Consider the following 24419-nt stretch of genomic DNA (forward strand, 5'->3'; position numbering starts at 1 on the left):
CTATGATGCACAATTGCATACAGAAAGGTGAAATCTGTGTTCGTGTTCTCAAGGGAATCTGCCTGACACAGGTTAAAATATAACACAGCAATATGCTGAGTGTAAGGCTAAATAACACCCCAGTGTAAGTGAGAAGAAGGGGGGATGAGGAGGAGAAGAGGAAAGGAAGGAGGAAGAGGAAGGTAAGGAGGAGAAGGAGGAGGAGAAGATGTCCTTCGGTGATCTTATAGAAAATAAGAAAGATATCGACTGTTTTTCATCTGTTCTCTCAATTTTTGACTCCTTAGCTTCCTTTTCTTACTCTACACATGACTTGCTTGTATAATCCATACATATATGATCAGTATAGAACATGATGTGGTCACTTCTAATTTCTAGTAGGGAGACAGATGATAAGCAAGTACACAAACGTGGCACACGCTTCGGCTGCTCTTGGGTGCGAGGGAAAAGAAAACCAGGAGAATAGAGGAAAAGGGGCTGGGCTGCTGTGCAGGACAGGGACCTCGGGAAGGCGCTTCTCCCATGGCGGCCTAGCAGCTGACCCAAGACGGCAGGGAGAGAGGGAGCCAAGAGGGTACGGCTAATGATACCCTTGACAGAGGGGACAGAGACAGCCAAATCTTGGAACAGGAGTGGTGTAGAGTGTCTGTGGGGCATCGAGGAGACCGTCGGGATGAGTGGAGCAGGTGAGGGACAGTTGGAGTGGAGGTGTATGGGGGTAGGGATCCACTCTCAGATGAAAATCCGCTGAGATAGCTCAGTAGACAGTGGAGGATCAGAACTGTAGGGACAGTGTAGCTGTTAGAGGCAGGCGTGGAGGGGCTGGTGGGAGTTAGTGGACAATGGCTCAAACCAGGCTGTGTGGGAAGAGTGTGAGAGGTGGCTGGGCTCTAGACATGTTATACAGGCAGGACAGGCAGCATCTGCTGATGACTGGATATGAGTATTAGGTGTTGAACTGTGTACCCACAGACGCATATTTGAAGTTCTGACAGTCCCCCCAAATATGACTATATTGGAGACTGTCTTTAAAGAGGGAATTAAGGTTAAACAAAGCCAGGTGTGGTGGCACGTACCTGTGATCCCAACATTCGGGAGGTAGAGGCAGAAGATTAAGAGCTATCCTCAGCTACAGAAGAGACCAGCCTGGGCTACTTGAGACTCACAATAAGATTTAAAAAGATACTTTAAAGTGGGGGAGCAAGGAGGTCCGAGCCAGGCAGGAGGGCAGAGGTCAGAGGTCAGACATTTCAAACCCAAACTGCTTAGTGTCCCTAGGAGACGTGATTATGATCCAGACACACACAGGAGGAAGGCTGTGGGGACACAGGGAGAAGATGCCATCTCTAAATCAAAGAGAGAGAGGAATATATCAGAAGAGACTATCCATGCTGACATTTACAAAACAATTAATGTGTAAGGGTATTTTGCCTGTATGTATGTCTGTGCACAATGTGTGTGCCTGCTGCCCCAGAAGGACAGAGCTGAGGAATCTGTGAAACTGGAGTTACAGACGATTGTCAGCTGCCATGTGGGGGCTGAGAGTCAAACCCAGGTCCCCTGCAAGAGCAGTAAGTGCTCTTAACCACTGAGCCATCTCCCCAGCATTACCCCCTCCAACTTGACCATAAACCTCTAGCTCCATAAATACAGTTTTGAATAGGTCTGCTGTCAATAGTATTTATATAGTATATAGTATGCAGTATACAGTATATAGCATATAACATATAGCATATAGTGTATAGTATATAGCATATAGTGTGTAGTATTTAGTATATAGTGTATAGTATGCAGTATACAGTATAAAGCATATAGTATATAGTGTATAGCATATAATATATAGCACATAGCATACAGTATATAGTATATAGTGGCAGCACAGCATGAAGTGGGAGAAAAAGAGCAGAAGACTGGCATGTTCACCAAGTTTATTTTAGGTCATGGGGCTTTTCCTTCATGGTTCTCAGAAGCCCGGGGCAAGCCTGCCTTGCTGGGTTTCAGTAGAATGGGTGCCCAGTCCACTGCACACCTCTAGCATCACCAGGCATTGTGGGAAGAGTGTTGTTTAGACACCTGAAGCTATAAAGGTGGACGCAGCTCTACAGTCAGTGAGGACGCTTTTCATGCAGTGCAATGCAATATGCACCCATGCTCCCTAGTTCCCAAGCCACCCTCCCTCACTCCCTTCTTTTCTGCTCTACCCGGCAGTTCCCCCAGGACAGCGGATTGGGGTACAATTGGGGGAAAGCTGGAGGGGGATCACCAGCCCCCCGGGACTCTTTACCTCTCAGTAAAGCTGAGCCCATCCCATCCTCCCAGCTTTGGGCTCTGATTCCTGGGGTCCCGGAGAGACTCACACATACTTCTGGAACACTCCAATTTTCTCCACAGCTGCCTGCCCCTGGACCAGCTGTAACACAGTTCCTAATGTCACTAGGTTTATAACCAATATCGGAGGACTCTAATTCCTTGCCTGGCATGCTGATGTCTAGGAGAGGTTTGTACAGCCTTCACTCAACACATGGGGGCTACCGTGTGTTCTTTGGTCCCATGTGTTTCTAACTCTTTGTTAGAAAGCTTCCTATATTTGGAGCCTGTGTAGACAATGGTGTGAGTAAAGGGCTGAGAGGCGCTGAGTGTCTACCCTGGCTCAGCCTTGCACCTTACCATGCCTGGGTGGAAACTGTAACTCTCTTCTGCCTGTAGGCGATGCCCCTTCTTCATGGGGCACTGAACCTGAGCACACTTTGTCTGAGTACAGTTATGTGGATTTATGAATTCAGTGACGAGCATCAGGGGCCAATAAACCATGACCCACCACCTACTTTTGTAAATAAGATTTTTCTTTCTTTCTTTCTTTCTTTCTTTCTTTCTTTCTTTCTTTCTTTCTTTCTTTCTTTCTTTCTTTCTTTCTTTCTTGTCTGTATATCTGTTTGTTCATTTGTTTTGAAACATATCTGGCCTGGCACCTCCTGCAATCCAGAAATCCTCCTGCCTCAGCCTCCTGAATGCTGAAATCACAGACACTTGAGCCACTGCGCCTGGCTGTAAATAAGATTTTCTTGGAACACAGGCACATTCATTCATTCTGTGATTCATCTGCTTTCTTGGTCTAACCTTCAGGAAGAGTGACTGTTAAGGAGACCAGATGGCGCAAAGCTGAAAATATTTGCTGTTCGGCTTTTTGTTTTTGTTAGAGAAAGGGTTTGCTCATCTCTGTGATAGGTTTAGACTGGGTAACTCACAATGTACACACTGCTACCACTAGGCATTCTGGCTCACGCCTGTAACATTTTGTCTGCAAAGGAGTTCAAGGTTGACCTGGAGCTACATGAAACACTGTCTCAATACCTCCTACCCACTCACAAATATTATTACAAAAATAAATAAACAATTCTCCTGAGGGCTGACAATAATATTAACATTGCTGTAGGGGAAAAAAGGCCCGGAGGAATGGCTCATCAGGTAAGAGCACTTGCTGCTCTTCCAAGGACCAGAGTTTGATTCCCAGCATCCAGTGAGATGGCTCACAACCACCTTCTTCTGGCCTTGAGGGGAACGCACATATATATGTACACTCACACAGACACATACGCATATTCACATAAACAAAAAAATAAATCTTTAAAAAGGACAAGAAAATAGCAGGAATGAAACTCTCCCACCCAAAATACAAGCTATTTGTCAAATGAAACAATTGTTTTCTAACCAGGTCTGTTGAGTCATTTATGGTAGGGAGAGAGAGAGAGAGAGAGAGAGAGAGAGAGAGAGAGAGAGAGAGAGAGCAGCATAGTTCAGCTGAGATCCATTTGGATGAGAACTCAGAGGCTTCCAGTCTGAGGAAACAGGATCAGCTGAGGAATTGGCGAGGTGAGGAAGCTGTGGCTTGTTCTGCTTCTCTGATCTTCCAGCATTCACCCCAATACCTGGCTCCAGGTTTGTTTTTATTAATAAGACCTTATAAGATTCGTGCTACAGTTTTATAATCAAGTAGTGTTTTTAGAGTTTCCCATGAAGTAATTCATTTACTTCTCAAAACAACTCTAGGAGGTAGCCATTATATAATAATCCCCATTTTATAGATGAAGAAACTGAGGTATGGAGAGACTAAGTAATTTGCCCCAAGTTCTTCAACTAGCCAGTAAGGCATGGTGATACATGCCTTTAATTGTAGAATTGGGGAGGTAGAGGCAGAAGGGTCAGAAGTTCCAGCCTCAGCTATATAGCAAGTCCACATTTTTTTTTAAAATCCTCTCTAATGCTATCTGCCTGCTTTCAAGCCTTATCGAATCTTACACAGTAAATTCAACTAATTTCTTCTGCCACTCAATGTCCTGGAAACAAGAGTTCCAGGTCCCTTTTTTCGGCATGGCTTGGGCAGAGAGATAGCACTTTAGTGGGAAATGAGCAGGGCTTGGAAAAGCAGTTAAACCTCCTTCCCCCTGTGCTGGTGTTGGTGCGTGTGCATATGCATGTGCATGTGTGTGTCTGTGTGTGGATGTTTGATGTATGTGTGTATACTGTGAGTGTATGCATATGTATGTGTGCGTGTGTTTACCTGTGAGTGACAGCGTATGTGTGTCACGGCACACTTTCGGAAGTCAGAGGACAGCCTTGGGTGCTGTTCCTCCTACTTTGAGACAAGGTCTCTGCTCCTCACCTCTGTCCCAAGAGCTCCTGAGGGTCCTCCTGTTCCCACCTCTTAGGAACACAGAGATACAGATGCACACTGCATTGCCTGGCTTTGTGTGGGTTCGGGGGATTTGAACTCGGGTCCTTGTGCTTGAAGCATATGCATTACTTGCCGAGCCATTTCCCTAGCCCTCCCATCGTGATTCTTGGAAGGAATTTACACTTGGTCTTAGCCAAGAGATGAGAAGCAATATAGAATTTATAAGTTTACTTTGTATTCCTTAGCATCCTGGCCTCAAGGCACAACCCTCTCTCCACCCCGACACCCTCCCTCGCCATAAAAATAAGTAATTGGCTAATTAGCTAAGCATTGACTTAATTAGCACTTTGTTAGCATTAGGAGGTGACCATCAGCTTTTTCATCATCATCATTATTTTATTTTTAATTCTAAGTGATGCACTGAACGAACAGTGTTGGCCACAAGTAACCAAAAGCAGCCATTAGGGCAGCTGGTACCAAGGGTCCCCTGAGCATCTCTTGCTCAGAGTACTGTGGAGAATAAAAGAAACAGGAGGTGAGGCAGGAAGAGTTTAAGCCTGTAAGCGAACTATCACTTCCCTGCGTCCAAAGCCATACTGTTAAAAAACCAGGACAGGCATGTTCATGTTGTGAGCATAGTGGTTTGGGGTGGGTGGCCTGAATCTCATCACTAGCCACTAGCTGCTGGAAGCAAGCCAGTGTGCATCTCAGGACCTTGGCTTTCCCATAGAAAAATGAAGGGTTAAATAAAACTCCAAGAGCACCCGCAGCCTTGGGTGCTGGAGAGCAGTTGTTTGTTGAAGGAAGCGTGGTCCCAGGGCCTAGGACTTGTGTCACTGGATGACTGAGACTGGAGAGAGAGGGAAATAATGTCTTCTCCAAGAACAGAGGTGGGTGGACAGTCAGAAGCACATTCAGCTGACGGCTTGGATGTCTGTTCCATATGGGAGACCTTTTCCTGAAGAGGGATGGAGTGACTCATTATCTACCTGGAACCTGAACGAACAGTGCTATCCGATTTCCTTGCTTCGATCCCAGGCAGCCAGATTATCTTAATTTGGTTCTCAAGGTAGCTCCCCTAGACAAGAGAACAACCCTGAGCTCCCAGACTACAGATGCAACGGAAGTTGACATGTACGTGTATGTGCCACTCTCGGACTGTGCACAAATTAGCTATGTGAAAAGTGAATGAAACGATATAAAATAGCATTTCAGTGAAAAGGAGAAGCAGTGTGGTGACATCATGTCGGTTGGGAGTTAGTCTCACAGGATCTGGTTAGCCTTTGAACCATTTGCTGTAAGAGCTTGCGAAGCCTGGTTGACTGGGGACATGGAGACATTCTGAAGCTGCAAAGCTGAGACAGACGTAAATCTCTAGCATGTCCTCGAGGCTGTCCTGTTTACACAGGTGTAGACGGGTAGCTTTTGGGAGAGGGATTGTTATTTTCCCTAGTCAGTTTGCTTAGGGACACTCAGAATGACCGGGAGACTTGTCCAGAGTTGTGAGGCCAGTAAAAGTTTGAGTAGGTGTCACATCCAGGTGTTTGGCTCCAACTCTAATTCGAAACACTGCCACTCCCTCCGGGGCCAGACTACTTCTCCCATGTGGCAGACCGTCTCACACATACATTCCTACCCCTTTACTCTGCAAGATCCGTGCCCAGTGGGACAAGAAGTGATCAGAAACAGGGATAGAAGAAACTCAACGGTCTACTTGTTCTAGAGAGCAGACGACCATTTCCCCTCCTGCTTCGAATGCTACTAGAACAGCAGCAGCAGTCTCTGGATGTCAGTTCTGTGTCTGTCTATAGTCATTCCGCTTCCCTTGGATTCTGCACCCAAGCTGAAGCCAACTGTGGCAGGTGTAGCAAGCTCCCATCCTGCTTACATGGAGTCTCTAGGTTGTCAGGTGTGCCCTCGGTTCCTGCTTCCTCCTTTTCTTCTTTGGTCTGGGTGGAAGGGAGCTGTGCCCTAAGATACCCCGCCAAGAGCAGCACTGCCTAACCCTCCCAAACCCCCACCCTCACCCCACCCCACCCCCATCCCCATCCCCACCCCCACCCGGCTCCTGGCATCGTAGTTACTAGAGCTGCAGTCTCAGCTTACCAGAGGGAGGGCGGGCAGTCACCTTCTGTGACATGACTGGCAGCGAGGGCGCTTTGTGTCCTCCATAGATGAAAGTCCTTGTTATCTGGCTGGGGCATTCTAGAGGTTTTAAAAGATGAACTGTCCCCATTCCTGCATCTCCTTTTGCTGGATGTATTTCGCTGCTTCTGGACTCAGAGGTGAGATTCTAGTGCCATGCTCCATATGGACTCCTCTAGAGCCTTTTCTTTGGTAAGAGATGGGGTAGGGTCAGAAAGACAGGAGAGCAGATGCGAGTACACACAGAGACGTGTTCACACCTCTTTCTGACTCCTGATGATTGGAGTAGATAGGACCAGCCAGAAAAAGAACTCATCCACTCACTCCAAACTTGTCCCTAGCTAATGTGGAGACATCCCCCATTTCGATCCCCGCATCGTTCTTGTTTTGAAATGCTGATCCAAGTCCTTTCTTTGAGCAGCTGTAGAAACGGCAGATGGAAAATACGCTCAGAAATTGTTTAACGATCTCTTTGAAGATTACTCCAATGCCCTGCGTCCGGTAGAAGATACGGACACAGTCCTGAATGTCACACTGCAGATCACACTTTCTCAGATCAAGGATATGGTGAGTAACAGTTGATGATGACACTTTGGAAAGAGGATTACAGCGAAAGCAAACATTTGCTTCTAAAGGGAGTGTCTTGAGGGGACCTTGGAGGAGAGTGATGTGGGCAGTTCTGGGTACCAGCTTGCAGGAGGAAAAAGAGCCCGGAAGAGGAAGCTTTCTATCGAATGAGTCAGTTCACTAAATAATATCTAATGTCACTAATGTTGCTATCACCTACAGCTCTGGCCACAAACACTAACAGACTAAGGCAGTCAAAAGAAACAGTGTTGCATGTGGTACGATTCTATTCATGAGTGTCCAAAACAGGTCTGTCCATTCAGACAGAAAACAGCATGGGTTGCCAGGGGCTTGGGGAGGGGCCAGTGACTGCTTAATGGCTATGGGATTTCTTTCAGGTGTGATGAAAATGTGCTTGAGTCAGATAATTGGGAGGATTATACAGTGTGGCAAGTTACTGGAAGCCACTGACAATTATAAAATGGCTAAAATGGAGCTTTTTCATATTTTATTTTAATTATTTGTGTGTATGTGCCTGTGTGTGTGTTTGTGCATATTAGTGCAGTGCCTGCAGAGGCCAGAAGAGGGCATCAGATCCCCTGGAGCTAGAATTACAGGCAGTAGGGGGCTGCCTGACATGGGTGCTGGGAACTGAACTCAGGTCCCCTGAAAGAACAGTACACACATTCTACTCCAGTCTCCTAAAATAGTACTTTGACGTTATGTGGATTTAATCACAATTTAAAACAAAGAAAGGTGGTGTTTTAAGATGGCATGGCTGATTTCCTGCATATAAATATCTAATTGCACAGCATTATGAGATTTGAATGATGTTTTCTTTCGCACATGGTAGATACTTCCCGACTCCTGGCTCAAGTGTATTGTTAGTTGATTCATCTTCAGGGAAAATTGAGCAGTTGGTTCATGGAAAGATATAAAGTCTTAAATACCTGTCTCTTCTACATTCTGCACACTATATCAAGGAGACATTAGATGCAGCCTTGATAATCAATCAACCAGATAGAATTTTGAAAGGTCTCGTTTGTGGGTTGGAAATAGACAGGCATTCTTAAGATTCCTGTTATCAAGAATAAGTTGTCCCAAAGCTGAGAGCATGGACTGGATAAAGTGACATCTGGATTCATTGCTTAGGATGAGAGAAATCAGATTCTGACAGCCTACCTGTGGATCCGCCAAACCTGGCATGACGCATATCTGACATGGGACCGAGACCAGTATGATGGGCTGGACTCCATCAGGATCCCCAGCGACCTGGTGTGGAGGCCGGACATCGTCCTGTACAACAAGTAAGTGCGGCTCCGACCTGACGATTCCCTGCGATGAACCTACTGATTTAGTAGGAGTTTAAACATGATGTCAAGGGGACATTTAAAACACACATGGAGCATCAATCTGTGTTCCTAGTCCAAATCTCCTAAAAGCCTAGCGTTGGAAGGAGGCTGTGAAATTTTATATTCTCCCTTTCAGGAGCAGAATTGGAGGCAGTGTTAGTCTTCTAAGGAATAAGCTATAATCACAGATGGGGTGACTTGAAGGAGAGACTCTGGTCAGCTCACGCCTTTGGAGGCTGGAGGATGAACGCGTCAGTGGGGCTGCCAGCAGGACCCTGTTCCGTGCCTCTCCCCAGCTCTGGCGTTTGCTGTCCTCTGTGTCCCCTGAGCTGTAGAAGCATCACTTGATCTTTGCCTTCGTCTTCACAGGGGGTTCTCCGTCTGTGTGTCCTGTCCCTGAATCCCCTTGTGAGTAGACGTGGTACAGACTGAGGCGGCCACCCTGCTCCAGCATGAGCTACATCTTTACTCACTGTATCTACAATAACTCTCCTCTTCCCTCTTTCTCTCTCTTCCTCCCTCTTACATGGTTTTGGTTGTTGATTGTTCCTTAGTTCTTTTTTTGTTTTGTTTTGTTTTTTGTGACAGGATTTCTCAGTGTAACTGCCCTGGCTGTCCTGGATCTCGCTCTGTAGCCCAGGCTGGCCTCAAACTCACAGAGATCCGCCTGCCTCTGCCTCCCACGTGCTAGGATTAAAAGCATGCACCACCACCGCCTGGCTGTTTCTCTGTTTCTAAAGACAGGATCTTGCTGTTTTGCTCAGCTGTCCTGGATCTGGCAATCTTTCTGCCTCAGCCTCCCAAGTTTACCACGATTCCAACTTAGTTCTGTTTTTACGTAAGGTCACATTCTGGGATGCTAGAGAAGCTGGGACTCCAGTGTGAGAATTTCTGGAGATACAGTTTAACCTGCTCACGGTCTGAAGATTAAGTGCCAGAAATGTTACTAAGGTTAGATAGAATGGGCCTCCTAGAACCTGCCCTGTGGGTTTCAGACTATAGAGTGGAGGGACGATGGAATCTTGGGACTGTTTTGGCTCCTTTTCTCAGAGCAAGGCCCCGTGTGAACGTAGGTCCAGTTCATGTTTCTCAAACTATGAAGTATACTTGAAACCATCTACCGATCTTGACAAAACCCAGATTCGAATTCAGTAGATGTAGGGTGGGCCTGCAGATCTGCATTTCTACAAGCTCCAGAGGACTCTGGGTGCTGCTGGCCAGAGGGAGCCAGATCTCTTGCCCCAACTCAAGCTCAATGTCTCCATCTCCTGGCTGTTGTCACAGGACTGCCTCTCTCTCTCTTTATTCTGGAACCTGAGCTCCTGTGGGTTGAGAGGGGTTCTTCTGTTGTTCAGATAAAAATGGAGGCTACTTGGGGAGGGCTCCTTGGGCAGAGCCTCTTAGTGGTCATGAAGATTCCTTAAGGAAGCAACAGTCCTGAGTGGCAGCCTCAGGTTTACTCATTCCTTACTCAGAGCCCTCCTCCCAAAGGTCGTAACCTGCTGTCCATTCCTCATTTTAAGTGACCAGGGGAATGTTCCACACTCCCTCCAAGCAAGCTAACATTTAAGAATCTACCCTGTCTTCACCTCCTCTCCCTACCCTTCTCCCTCCCTCCCACCCTCTCTCCAAGATGAGTCACGGATCCATTACCACTTTCATCCACAAAGTGAGATCTGAGAATTCAGTTGACATAGATGATCTCTCAGCATTTTCTGTAGGTTCTACCAACTCTCCCCGGGGAACAAACAGGCCTCTCCCCACCCTCTTGGTTAGATTGGGCACCGCAGTGACCAGTACTACCAAAATGCTTCTTTGCAAGCTTACATATCGCTAAGTTAAACCTGCACCAGCGCTGTGTACTAGAGAAGCAAGCTGTGTGCTCCTGAGCTCATGCTGACGGTGCCTCTGCCCTGTAATGGCGGGGCGGGGTGGCGGGGGGGGACGACACACTAACTCCCTAAAGAAAATAGAGTTTTCATACCTAGAAATAGCAGGGGCAGATGTTGATAAAATAAGAGAAGACATCCTGAGAATTAGTGAACATCTGTAATATTATGGATGAATGGTGGTTTTTTCCTGTGTTTTTCAAATGAACACACTCACCTTTGATGGCAGCGACGAAACCAGACACTCAGACTTTAGTGCTGACAGACTCCCTTCTTTTTGGATGTTCAGATCATGAGCAGCATTGATTCGGGCTGGAAGGAACACAGCAGAGATGTGGAAGATAGTAAGGGAAGTGGTCCAGAGCAGTGGCAGGAGGTGGAGGAGAGAGAAAGATGCCTTGGAAGTGATTCCAAACTCACGTGCCAGAGGGACCGAGAAAGGGGGCTCACTGCCAAGGATGCTGGAGTGACAGACAGAGGGGTAAGTCAGCAAGGCTCCTTAGCAAGTGCCTGTCCTTGTCCCCATCTGCTCTCCAGGGCTGACGACGAGTCCTCGGAACCCGTGAACACCAATGTGGTCCTGCGGTATGACGGGCTCATCACCTGGGACTCCCCAGCCATCACCAAAAGCTCCTGTGTGGTCGATGTCACCTATTTCCCCTTCGACAGCCAACAGTGCAACCTGACCTTCGGCTCCTGGACCTACAATGGCAACCAGGTGGACATATTCAACGCCCTGGACAGCGGCGATCTCTCTGACTTCATTGAAGACGTGGAATGGGAGGTCCACGGCATGCCTGCCGTGAAGAACGTCATCTCCTATGGCTGCTGCTCGGAGCCGTACCCAGATGTGACCTTCACGCTCCTGCTGAAGAGGAGGTCCTCCTTCTACATTGTCAACCTCCTCATCCCTTGCGTGCTCATCTCGTTCCTGGCTCCTCTGAGCTTTTATCTTCCCGCGGCCTCTGGGGAGAAGGTCTCTCTGGGAGTGACCATCCTATTGGCCATGACTGTATTTCAGCTAATGGTGGCGGAGATCATGCCAGCCTCAGAAAACGTGCCTCTGATAGGTGAGTGCGTGCCTGCAGCTTAGCTTTGTAGCAGCCCGGGATGGTGTGTATGCCTCAGACGGAAGCGACTGGCCTGATGTGCTCACGAAATCCACTCGGTGCCTGCAGATGGCATCTTAGCCTCTAGGTGTGGTTATTGGAGTTAAATGGGTCTCACGGTCTCCAGGTTTACAAAGGAACAATTGTTTATTTTGTAGTTATCTATTTTTGGTTTTTGAGACAGAGTTTCATAGTGTGTAGCCCAGGCTGGCCTCAAACATGTTATTTAGCCAAGAAAGAACTGGATCTTTTGGTCTCCGCCCCCTCCACCTCCTGAGGGCTGGGATTGCAGATATGTTTCACCAAACTGTTTCTTTGGTGCTGGGGATCAAACCCGGGTCTTCGTACATGCTGGACAAGCGTCTGCTGATTGAACTCCAGCTGCAGCTTAACAGCGACCTCTGCTCTCCGTTCACAGTTCTAGGTCTTTCTTCTCAAAAGGAAGCGTGGCACCTGTGACAGGAAGCTGAGCTGGACATCAAGTCAGACACCTACTCTGTACCACAGAGCTCCCCTCCCCCACTGATTAGAGCAGAGGTGCCTGTACCCAAAGGGTTTGCTTTATCAATCTTTTCAAAAATTAAATGTTTTATTTTTAAAATTTAAATAATAATGATAATGATAATGATAATAATAATGATAATGATAATGATAATGTGTTAGCAACATTGGCCAGGATTTGGGAATCTGATCATTCTAAAGCAGAGCACATTTTCTTCAATTTTGGTTGTGATTCTAGCCTTTGACAGCTGAGCCGTCTCTCCAGCCCACGGAATACATTTTCAACAGTCTGCAGTAATGTAACCCTGCCTCCAAGGGTTGAAGAGGAGGCTGAGGCGGCCATGCCTGCTTCCCTACCTACATTGTTCTGAGTCCCCTCCACCACCTTTAACACCTCCTGCCCCTGCCACCGAGGAGACCCCTCCAATCTAACATCTCGGCTTGCTGTTATCATAGATGCTCACTGGGACCCGAAGTCCACCTTAGTCTTAGTTCCTTAAGATAAGGCACAGGAGAAGTTCCAGAACTCAGGGGCTAGAGAACAATAGTTCCTTCTCTACAGAATCCCCTTAGCCAATATTTGGACGGTGATGTGTTGGTTTTTATGGAGACATCTTTCTTCCTTTTTAATTTTTGTTTTTGGGGGGAACAGGGTCTCATGTGGCCCAGGCTCACTTGGAATTGATCCTGTAGCTGAGGCTGGCCTTGAATTTCTGATCCTTCTGCCTCCACCTTCCACATACTGGGATTGGCACTACCACACTTGGCACATACACATAGACACACACACAGAGACACACACACACACACATACAGACACACACACAGACACACATACACACACACACACACACACACACACACACACACACACACACACACACACACATTTTCCTCCTAAAATAAAGACAGGTTTTCTTCTCACTAATAAAGGAAGGTATAGGTATCTTGTATCCTAGTACTTTTATTACTTCTCTGGAGACAGAAATGAATGACATTGGTTAGGCATGGTGACAGACACCTGTCACCCAGCACTCAGGGGTGGAAGGAGGAAGATTGGGAATTCAAGGCCTGCCTCAACTACACAAAACCATATCTCAAACAAAACCCCAAACCAAGCCAGAAATGATAACTCTGTCTGAAGTGGGATCATTGACAGGTTCCCCCTCTCTTCCTTAGCAGTGACATTCAATCACAAGTTGATGAGTTTTTAAGGAGAGATGACTCACACGAATTTGGGGAGCATTAATCGTTTCTACGGTAACGTGGGATTTGTCTTTTTAGAATGGGGTATACATGGATTTTTGAGAACATTTGTTAGACACCACAGCATTTTATTTGCAGCACCTGTGAAGTGTGCTCCCTGCCTTCGGCTCTCATTGTTACCAGAGACAGCGTCTCACCACGCCACCCGGCTAGCCTTGGACTTGGATTTTCATTCCTCCTGCCTCAGCTTCCCAAGCGCTGGGAGCCACCATGCCTAGTTTTGGGCTCCCAATCTCTCCCTCTCCGCCCTCTTCTCCACCCCATCCTGGGCTTGGAGCTTGAACCCAGGACCTCATGCGTGTTAGGCAAGAGCCACAGCCTCAGCTCTTTTGTCTCACCGTATGCAAACATGTTTACATTTTCTGGATGACAAGTAGCATTTCGTGCATGTTTCTGGCCTGTAGTCCTTTTATAGTTAATCTGGAGTTTTTAATAAATAATAAGTGGATGTTAAACATTATTATGAATGCCCTTCTGGGATGGATAGCTGTGCTGAGGCATCCTAACCTTAGAACAAGACCGTTTTTGCTTCAGGTCAAGCTGGACTGAGATCAAGGCCGCTGCTGCTTCCAAGCAGAAGACCAGGAAGAATTAATCATAACAAGCCATGGCTGCAAACTCTGGGCACTGGTTTAGAGTTGGGGATGGGAGGTCACACTGAGCCATTTCCGACTCAGGGCAAGACCAGAATTACCACAAGGCCAGGCTATCGTTAACCATAATAAACCTGGGACTCCATGACACTGAACACCGCCTGACAGTCCCCGCAACTCCCCACCACATAAAGCCGCCACTGGCCCGCCTCTGCAGCTTCTCACTCCATCTTGCCTGATACAGCTTTATCACAGGCTACCAAACAAACTCCATTCTGTTTTTCGTCTTTAGCAAATTCCTTCACAGCTCCTTTGTCACAGGCCTGCCAATGCTGTCCGAGGCAAGGCAATTACGGAGCGTCTCGTCTCCATTTGTAAGATAACTGCGTGAGTTTCCTCTTTTACCCCATTAAGGTGTGAATTGCATCAATGGGCTTTCTGTATCGAATTTTGGATTCCTCAACGAGAGCCTCCTTTTTCAAGACACTCTGGGGAGCGGGGATATATGTCAGTGGAAGAGCACTTGTCGGACACGTAGGAAGCCCTGAATTCAATCCCGAGTACTGAAAAATAAATGAATAGACACTATGGGAGCCAGGCAGTGGTGGAGCATGCCTTTAATCCCAGCACTCGGGAGCCAGAGGCAGGCGGATCTCTGTGAATTCGAGGCCAGCCTGGTTTGCAGAATGAGTTTCAGGACAGCCAGGGCTACACAGGGAAACTCTGTCCAGGGTGGGAGTTGAGGGGGAGTGTGGAGGGATGGCTCAAAGGTTAACAGCACTGGCTGCTCAGAGATCCTGAGTTCAATTCCCAGAAACCATATGGTGCCTCGCAACCATCTGTAATGAGATCTGGTGCCCTCTTCTGGCAGGCAGGCAGGCAGAACTCTGTATACATAGTAAATAAGTAAATCTTAAAAAAAAAAAAAAAAAAGACACCATGGAGAGGAGGGTATAGCACTTGCCTAGCATAAATAAGTACCTCATGAACCCAGGTACGGTGATGCATGCCGGGAATCTCCAGCACTTAAGAGGTGGAGGCTTGAGGATTAGAAATTCATGATCAACTTAGGCTCCCTGACAAATCCAAGGTCAGCTGGGACTGACAAGAGAGTCTATCTGAAAAGAAAAATGATAAACAAATAAAAAGACATTTTAAAATTCCATTACAAAAAACTCTTCCAAATATGTCTGTAAGAGAGATGAGTCACTACTTCTTTTCTCACTGTTTTAGGATTAAGTTGGCTCCTGTCTCTTAAGGTTCTCTTCCCCTGCTCTCCCCATGAGTGGCCTTCTTTTTTTTTTTTTTTTTTTTTTTTTTTTTTTGGTTTTTCGAGACAGGGTTTCTCTGTATAGCTTTGCGCCTTTCCTGGAACTCACTTGGTAGCCCAGGCTGACCTCGAACTCACAGAGATCCTCCGGGCTCTGCCTCCCAAGTGCTGGGATTAAAGGCGTGAGCCACCACCGCCCGGCAAGTGGCCTTCTTAAAGATTCACCAATTTTATTACTCTCTTTCTACATTGTGCAGGCTAACTTTTACCTCCTGGGCACAAGCATCCACCTCCACCACCCGCCCCCCCCCCAGAAGCTGAGATTGCAGCTGTCAATCACCCTTGGGGTAAGGGTGGGGCTGGGGGGTGGGTGCTCATGCCCAGGCACTCCCATTCGGAGTCATGCTGTGGCAAGAACAGGCCCTCTCCCCATTTTGCTCTCCATCTTACTGCGTTGAGGCAGGGGCTCTCCCTTAAGTGAGGTGTCCTTTTCAGCTAGGCTGGCCGGTCAGTGAGGTTGGGGCCCTACCTGCCACTGCCCACCAATGCTGGGGTCATAGGCACAGAGAGCCACAGTTGGCTTTTTACCTGAATGCTGGAGACTCAAACTCAGGTCCTCACAATTGCACAGCAGGTGGTCTTGCCCATGGAGCCATCTCCTCATCCTTCGGCTCTAATTGCTAGTTTGTTTGTTTGTTTTTGTTATTGTTGTTCAATATTTATTTCATGAATTTGTACCCTTCCCAAGTCTTTCCCTTTTTCCCCCTTTTCAGGAACGTTTAAATGCCTTATGTAATCAAATCGCATTCAGAGTCGGTGGCGTGCCGGGCGGGTGGTGATGGCGCGCGCCTTTAATCCCAGCACTCGGGAGGCAGAGGCAGGCGAATCTCTGTGAGTTCGAGGCCAGCCTGGGCTACAGAGCGAGTTCCAGGAAAGGTGCAAAGCTACACAGAGAAACCCTGTCTTGAAAAACAAACAAATAACAACAATAACAACAACAAAATACCCAAAGTCAGTGGCACGGTATCTCCTTTCTTAGACAGTAATAGTTGGGTCCCATAACAATGAGGCCTAGAGGTATTCTAAGAAGGGGTCTAAGGCCATTCGGTGCTGGTTTGTGGAGATGTTTGTTCACATCCTGGTAAACATTTGTGAACCTTTTTAACTAGAGTCAAGGATGGTACTGAGTACTTTGCAGGTTCCATTTATGCTACACCTCACTATATCGTAAGGTGGACAATATTATTACACTTGTTTTATAGAGCGTGAAGCTGGAGTTGGACAGGATTTTAGGCTTAGTTCTGAATTTAGTGGGTGACGGCACTGGACTTGAGATTCAAAAGTCTCCACGGTGGCCACTGGGTAGACGAGTTTCTTAGGAAAGGTGTTTGTTTCTTTTTCATCAAATACGAAGAGAATATGAACTTGAACTTAGCTGGTCCCTCTGTCATTCCAGGTAAATACTACATAGCCACCATGGCCCTGATCACGGCCTCCACGGCCCTTACCATCATGGTGATGAATATCCACTTCTGCGGGGCCGAGGCTCGGCCAGTGCCACACTGGGCTAAGGTGGTCATCCTGAAATACATGTCCAGGATCTTGTTTGTCTACGATGTGGGTGAGAGCTGCCTCAGCCCCCGCCACAGCCAGGAGCCAGAACAAATCACGAAGGTTTACAGCACACTGCCGGGGTCCAACCTGAAAACATCCGGACACAAAGACCTTTCCAGAAAGAAGGAAAGGAACAAACTCTTAAAGAATGACCTGGGGTGCCAGGGTGGGACGCCCCAGAACACTGATAGTTCCTGTGCACGCTATGAAGGACTGACGAGAAATATCGAGTACATCGCCAAGTGTCTCAAAGACCACAGGGCCACCCACTCCAAGGGCAGCGAGTGGAAGAAGGTGGCCAAAGTCATAGACCGGTTTTTCATGTGGGTTTTTTTTGCTATGGTGTTTGTCATGACCATTTTGATCATAGCAAGGGCAGATTAGGGGAAGAAAGAAGGAGCGGGTCAGTTGGCACTAGATCTTTGGGAACAATCAATAAAATTCCCCCGTGACCTGTTCCAATGTTTGAGTCCGGTTGCTGTTCATATATAATTTAGGAATATGTTGTGTATGCCTTTATTTTTAACTTCAGTCAATATCCTAGCTCTGTGTCAGGTTAAATTCGGCAGGAGAGCCAAGCTTTCAAGGGTAAGAAGAAGGAAATGGAGACGGACCCTTTTCAGAGCTTCCCATAATGGTGAATGGTGGGCCTCAAATTGACCTAATTCTTTATCTCTTTATATTTGCAGATAACGAAACAGCGCATTTTGGCTTAGATTTTTAAAGCAAGAAAAGACAAAAAAAATTAATTTTCTCTTAGTCCTTAGTAAAACTTTTTTTTTTTTGCAAAAGAATAGAGTCGTATAAACTCAGCCTGATAGATGCCTAGAGGTACCTTATTCAGATGGGGTGCATTGTAACCCGGGTCCCAAATGGCAAATTAAAGGTTTTGTCATGGCTAGTTTATGGTGATTACACCACACCTATAATTCTAGCACTGGGGTGGCAGAGACAAGAGGACCATGGTAAGTGCAAGGCCAGACAGTCTATATGAAGGCTATAGGATAAGATCCTATCTCAAACAAACAAACAAACACAACAATAACAACAAGATTTTTGTCCCACAGAAAGTCTGGTTTCAGACGTTAAAGGGAGAGAATTTTTTTCATAATCGAGATGCCATGAGTGTTTGTTATTTTGTGCTCTAAAGATAAGTCTTTAATTAAAATAAGATAGATGGGGTTGTGCTTGTAGTAAGCCTTTGATCAAGCTAAGGAATCAGCAGTCTGAGCTCACTCATTCATTCCCCTCCTCTAAGCATTGTCTGTCTGTCCATCTCCCCACCCCACCCTCACACCCCACCTCCTGCACATAATAATAAAGGCATGACTTACGTTTGCATGGATGCCTAAGCAAAGCTGTGTCACCGATGCCTGGCCAGTTCTGATGCTGGCAGTCCTGTGACCTAGGTAGGCAGGCATTGGCTCTTCCTTCTCAGGGGAAGAAGCTGGGGTTTAGGAAGGTAGGTGTTGGTGTTTTGCCCAGCTGAGTGACGTGTGGGCTGAAGTTCCACTCTCAATACTATGGGTCCACGTTGGACCAGGCCTACTAAGGTCATGATGAATCATAGAAGAATAAGAGAGACTTGGAGATTCCTATTCTTTTGTTTTTTATTTGTTTGGTTTTGGTTTAGCGTTTCTGGGACAGGGTCCTATGTAGCCCAGGCTAGTCTCAAACTTACTTCGTAGCCAGTGTTGACCTTGAATACTGCCTGTACCTCGAAAGTGCTGAGATTGTAGGCATGTGCCACCACACCTAGCTTCTCATTCTTAGTTCTAGACTTTCTGCCTTAATTCACTTTCCTTAAAAGCAACAACCAAAAAACTCCCACTCCAAAAAAATTATTTTATTTAATTAACATTTTTTCATGTATTTTACATACCGACCACAGTTTCCCTTCCCTCCTCTCCTCCTGTTCCCTCCCCAAACTCCCATCTACCCCCTCCTCATCCACTCCTCCTCCATCTCCATTCAGAAAGGGGCAGGTCTTCCATGGGCTTGAACATAGACAGCATGGTCCATCAAGTTGAGGTAGGACTGAGCTCCTCCCCTGGCATAAAGTCTGGGCCAGGTAATCCAGCATGGGGAACAGGTTCCCAAAAGCCAGCTAAGTGCCAGGGACAGGTCCTGATCTCACTGCTAGGAGCCTTACAAACAGACCAAGCTACACAACTGTCACACACATGCAGAGGGCTTAGGTCAGTCCCATGCAGGCTCTCTAACTGTTGGTCCAGAGTCCATGAGCTCCCACAAACTCAGATCAGCTGTCTCTGTGGGTTCCTCTGTCATGACCTTGATGATGACTCCCCCCCACCACCACCATCATACACTCTCTCCTCCCTTTCTTCAGGAGGACTCCTGGAACTCTGCCCAGTGCTTGGCTGAGGATCTCTGCATTTGCTTCCATCAGTTACTGGATAAAGGTTCTGATGACAATTAGGGTAGTTACCAATCTGATTACAGTAGATGGTCAGTTCAGGCACCCTCTCTACTACTGCTAGAAGTTTTAGCTGGGCTCATCCTTATGGATTCCTGGGAGTTTCCCTGGCACCAGGTTTCTCCCTAACCCTGAAATGGTTCCCAGATCGAGATGTCTCTTGTTACTCTCCCGCTCCGTCCTGCCCACAACCCGTCTACCATGCCAAGCCTGCCCAACCCACTCCCTCAAATTCCATCCCCCACCCTCCCACCCCTGCCCCCAGTTTACCAGGAGATCTCTTCTATTTCCCATTCCCAGGGAAATCCATCCCTCTTTGGGCCCTCTTTGTTATCTAGCCTCTCTTGGGCTGTGGATTGTAGGTTGGCTATCCTGTACTTTACTCCTAATATCCACTTAGGAGTGAATACATACTATATCTTTCTGGGTCTGGGATATGTCACTCAGAATGATTTTTTCTAGTTCCATCCATTTGCCTGCAAATTTCATGAGGTCATCGTTTTTTACCATTTGAGTAGTACTCCCTTGTGTAAATGTTCCACATTTTCCTTATCTATTCTTTGGTTGAGGGACATCTAGATTGTTTACAGGTTCTGGCTATTACAAATAATGCTGCTATGAACATAGCTGAGCAAGTGTCCTTATGATTGAGCATACTTTGGGTATATGCCCAAGATTGGTATAGCTGGGTCTTGAGGTAGATTGATTCCCATTTTTCTGAGAAACCACCATGTTGATTTCCAGAGTGGCTGTACAAGGTTGCACTCCCACCAGCAATAGAACAGTGTTCCCCTTACTCCACATCCTCTCCAACATAAGCTGTCATCAGTGTTTTTGATCTTAGCCATTCTGACAGGCATAAGGTGGTATCTCAGAGTTGTTTTGATTTGCATTCCCTGATGACTAAGGATGTTGAGCAATTCCTTAAATATCTTTTGGCCATTTGAGATTCTTCTGTTGAGAATTCTCTGTTTAGGTCTGTACCCCATTTTTAAAATTGTATTATTTGGTAATTTGTTGTCTAGTTTCTTGAGTGCTTTATAAATTTTGGAGATCAGCCCTCTGTCAGATGTGGGATTGATAAAATTCTTTTCCCATTCTGTAGGCTGCTACTTTGTCTCATTGACAATGTCCTTTGTCTTACAGAAGCTTTTCAGTTTCAGGAGGTCCCACTTTCTCTTCTATCAGGTTCAGTGTAAATGGATTTATGTTGAGGTCTTTGATTCACTTGGACTTGAGTTTTGTGCAGGGCCATAGATATGGAACAATTTGCATTCTTATACATGCTGACATCCAGTTATGCCAGCACAGTTTGTTGAAGATGCTTTCTTTTTTCCATTGTATAATTTTGGCTTCTTTGTCAAAAATCAGGTGTTCATAAGTGTGTGGATTCATGTCAGGGTCTTTGATTCAATTCCATTGATCCACATGTCTGTTTTAATGCCAATACTGTTATAATTCCCAGCCATGCCCCAACTACATGACCGTGCATGCGCTGTCCATCAGTCAGGCAGAACACTTAGTCACCACAGGGCCTTATGTCCTACATAATCTGTGTGCCTCGTGATCATGTAATCTGCATGCAGTGTGATCATGTAATCTATGTGCATGGGTGGCGTAGCTACAAAAGCCCATATGCACATGCATGGGGGGAACCTATAAAAGCAGATTCCAACCATTCCCCACTCTCTTTCAACACCGTTCATTTCTAATAGGCCTATTGCACAATCCCTCTTCTCCGTTCCTTAATAAAAACTCTTATAGTGGGCTCTGTTGTACCTTGTGTTCTCTTTTGCCCAGTAAGTAGCGCTGCAAATAAAAAACAAATACCAAGCTGTTTTTATTACTATGACTCTGTAGTAGAACTTGAAGTCAGGGATGGTGATACCTCCAGAAGTTCCTTTATTGTACAGAATTGTTTTGGCTGTCCTGAGTTTTCTTGTTTTTCTATATGAAGTTGAGTATTGTTCTTTTGAGGTTCATGAAGAATTGTGTTGGGATTTTGATGGGGATTGCATTGAATCTGTAGAGTGCTTTTGGTAACATTGCCATTTTTACTACGCTGATCTTACCTGTCTTCTGCTTCATCTGTGTTGGGGTGTTCAGATCTTGCTGTTGTAGGCCCACTGGGTTCTGGTGGTGCCATATTACCCTTTACGTTGTTGAATGTATACTTACACTGGCATTTACTCATCTGTTCTTCCAACTGGTGTAGGTGGGACTTAATGCTTATAGGGGCTATTGTATTCCCAATTGGTGTGGGTGGCATTTGTGCCTACAGGGTCTGCTGATATTGCTGGGGAGCACTGTCTGAAGGGAGGATGCTAGGGTAGGTGTGGTTGGGCAGCAGAGTGGGTCTTGTGGGAACAGAGTCCAGTGGGTGGAGGCGGTGGTGGTGCATCCTGCCTGCAGGCCTCTCACCTGCTGGTCAGCTACTGGGGACTGCACCAGAACAGTGGAGTTCTACCAGAATTGGGGGCAGGGCCCAGCTGCCTTTGTGGGGCTGAGAAGGAAGGGGGAAGGGCACAGGATGTGCCCTGGGGTTTAGGGCCTAGAGATTGGGGCAGTTTGGCTGGGAGATCAGTCACTCACCTGCTCTTCCAGCTGGTGTAGGTGGTGCTTGTGCCTACAGGGGCTGCTGATGTTGGGGGGGGAGTGGTTGATCAAGGGGAGGATGTTGGGGTCAGTGGGTTTAGGCAGCAGAGTGGGTCTTGTGGGAATAGAGTCCTGTGAGTGGCAGTGGTGGTGGTGTGGCCTGCCAGCAGATCTCTTAACCTGCTAGCTGGTTGCTGGAAAACCCCCACTTTTAAAAACAAAAAAACAGGAAGCCCACAAAAATCTCATCAGGCTTGGCAGCAAGCATCTTTACCCACGGAACCATCTCACTGGTCCATCTATTTACTTTCTACACATCTCAACTGCTTCTCTATTTTTAATCCATTGTGTCTTCAAAGATGGCCATGCCCTAATCCTCAGAAGCTGCCAGCATATTAAGTTACTTGGCAATGGGGAATCAAGATCACTAACCAAACAACCTAGAACAGATTGTCTTGGGTTATCCAAGTGGGCCCAGTACAAACATAAGGATCCCGTTAGATGGAAGAGAAGGCCAAAGAGATGGCATCGAAGAAGGACTCGGGCGATGCTGCAGGTCTTGAGAACTGGGAACCCTGGGCCTACAGTATCCGGCATCTGGTAGCTTGAAAAACCACAGGCACAGGTTGTCTGACCTAGTGAGCACTGACATAAGCACACCAAGACTCACTCTGAGCTTCAGCCACTCCGCAGTTCTAAGATGGTAAGTAAGCATGAGTTGGTGATAATTTAGTACAGCAGATATAGAAAACCGATGCACTAGCCAGCCAGGGCTACCCATGTTCTGTGGTTCAGAAGTGGTTTAAATGTGTTTTCTCAAGGATCATTTTTGGTGGCTTGGCTTCCAGGGTGGTGATATTGGGAGTTGATGGAACCTTTAAAGTGGTGGGGTGGGGTGGGGGAGATAGTCGGAGGTCCTTAAGTCAATTGAGGGCAACACTAGAAGAACTGTGGGACCCCAGTCTCTCCAGCCTCCTGTTTGGAGATGTGTTCTCTTGGTCCCTCACATGCTCTTGCCACTGCATCTGCTGCGAGGTGATGTAGCCAGAGGGACCCTCGCCAGAACCTGTGCTTTGATGTTCGTATTATAAGCCTTTAAAACCCTGAGCTAAAGAAACCTTTTCTTTATAAAATTTGCCTGCTTCAGGTATTTCATTGTGCTAACAAAAAGCACCAAGTTCTTTTCCCATAATTTACATTGTTTAGTTCGGATAGATTTGTCTGCAGTCAAATTAAGGGGCTCTTATTGAGCCATACTTTTTCCTTTTTTTTTTTTTTTTAAACTTTACCTAAGAAGTACTGGAGACCAAAACAGAATTTTAAGCAAAAAGATAATGCCACCAGGTCCATGTTTCAGGAGTAACCCTGTAGTTAATTATAAAGAACTGTAGAGAGGGAAGAGGCAGGGAGAGCTGTCAGGACTGTCCTTACCGAGTCAGAGAAGTTGTTAACAATGACTTTGACACCAGAGGGGAGAGACAAGCAAATAGAAAGATCACAGACCACAAAATAATGTAACCAAGAATACATCAACTTGGTGACTGGTTGGCTCCAGACTGTGTTGTAGAATAGTCTTTTTGTACATTATGAAGATGTGTTACTTGGATTGGTTTAATAAAAAGCTGAATGGCCAATGGCTAGGCAGGATTTTCAGGGCAGAGAGGACCCTGGGAAGAAGAAGGACAGAGATGGGAGGAGACACAGAGGTAGTAGGAAACAGGATGGGCAGTCCATAGATGAGGTAAATGAGCCTCAGGGCATTTAAAATGTTTTAATAACATAAGGCCTTTCATGACAGTGAGACACGTCTGCTCCTGGCAGCACCAATTACTTCAGAGAAGATGATGGGCATCAAAGAAACTCCATATGGAGTTTGCTTTCTTTGTGGCAAAGTTAGCCACTGGGCAAAGAAACTGCTCTTGCCTCAATTACTGACAGCATACTGTCCAAACTAAACAATCAGGACACAAAAGAGAGAGACTGCAGAACTTTGCTAAGACAAGGTAAGACAGTCCTTCAAAATTCCTGCTTCACAGAAAGTCTGTCAGATATTCTAGGCCTCTAGGCTGAAGATGAATGCCCCAATGTTACAGAGGAAACTTGGGGTGACTGTCTAAACAACCAGGTGTCTTTGTCATTTCTTAGTTTTGGAAGTTGCTTTCTTTGCACTTCCTGTTTACTCAAGTAATATTTTATCCTTCTTGGGTCTCTGATGGAGATTGAAGACTAGATAGTTATAGTTTTATAGTTTTCCTTGTTACCCAATTCAGAAAAGAAACTTACAAAAGAAATGTAAAGCTTATAAGGTTAAAAAACATAAAAAACTTGTTCATCTAAAAAGATGTTTAATGTTCTAAGAAGATATTTTTAGGATGGTAATACAAGTTATAATAAAAAAATGGTTTAGCT

At 46.3% G+C, this 24419-nt stretch overlaps 1 protein-coding gene across 1 annotated transcript; it reads left to right on the forward strand.

The window, feature by feature from the left end:
• The first annotated feature begins 6893 nt into the window (after positions 1–6893).
• Chrna9 (cholinergic receptor nicotinic alpha 9 subunit) lies at positions 6894–17362 on the forward strand. Its single transcript, XM_052735903.1, has 5 exons — positions 6894–6957; positions 7239–7384; positions 8537–8691; positions 11163–11695; positions 16821–17362. Exons 1-5 carry the CDS (start codon positions 6894–6896, stop codon positions 17360–17362), a joined length of 1440 nt encoding a protein of 479 aa, XP_052591863.1.
• The last annotated feature ends 7057 nt before the right edge of the window (positions 17363–24419 follow it).

This window comes from Peromyscus californicus, unplaced genomic scaffold (genome assembly GCF_007827085.1).
Source record: "Peromyscus californicus insignis strain IS unplaced genomic scaffold, ASM782708v3 Scaffold_13__1_contigs__length_99412109, whole genome shotgun sequence".
NCBI classification, from domain to species: domain Eukaryota; kingdom Metazoa; phylum Chordata; class Mammalia; order Rodentia; family Cricetidae; genus Peromyscus; species Peromyscus californicus.

Coding starts and splice junctions, on each gene's coding strand:
- Chrna9 (XM_052735903.1), top strand. CDS start 6,894: ATGAACTGTCCCCATTCCTGCATCTCCTTTTGCTGGATGTATTTCGCT. Junction 6,958..7,238: donor CGCTGCTTCTGGACTCAGAG/GTGAGATTCTAG, acceptor TTCTTTGAGCAG/CTGTAGAAACGGCAGATGGA. Junction 7,385..8,536: donor TTTCTCAGATCAAGGATATG/GTGAGTAACAGT, acceptor TTCATTGCTTAG/GATGAGAGAAATCAGATTCT.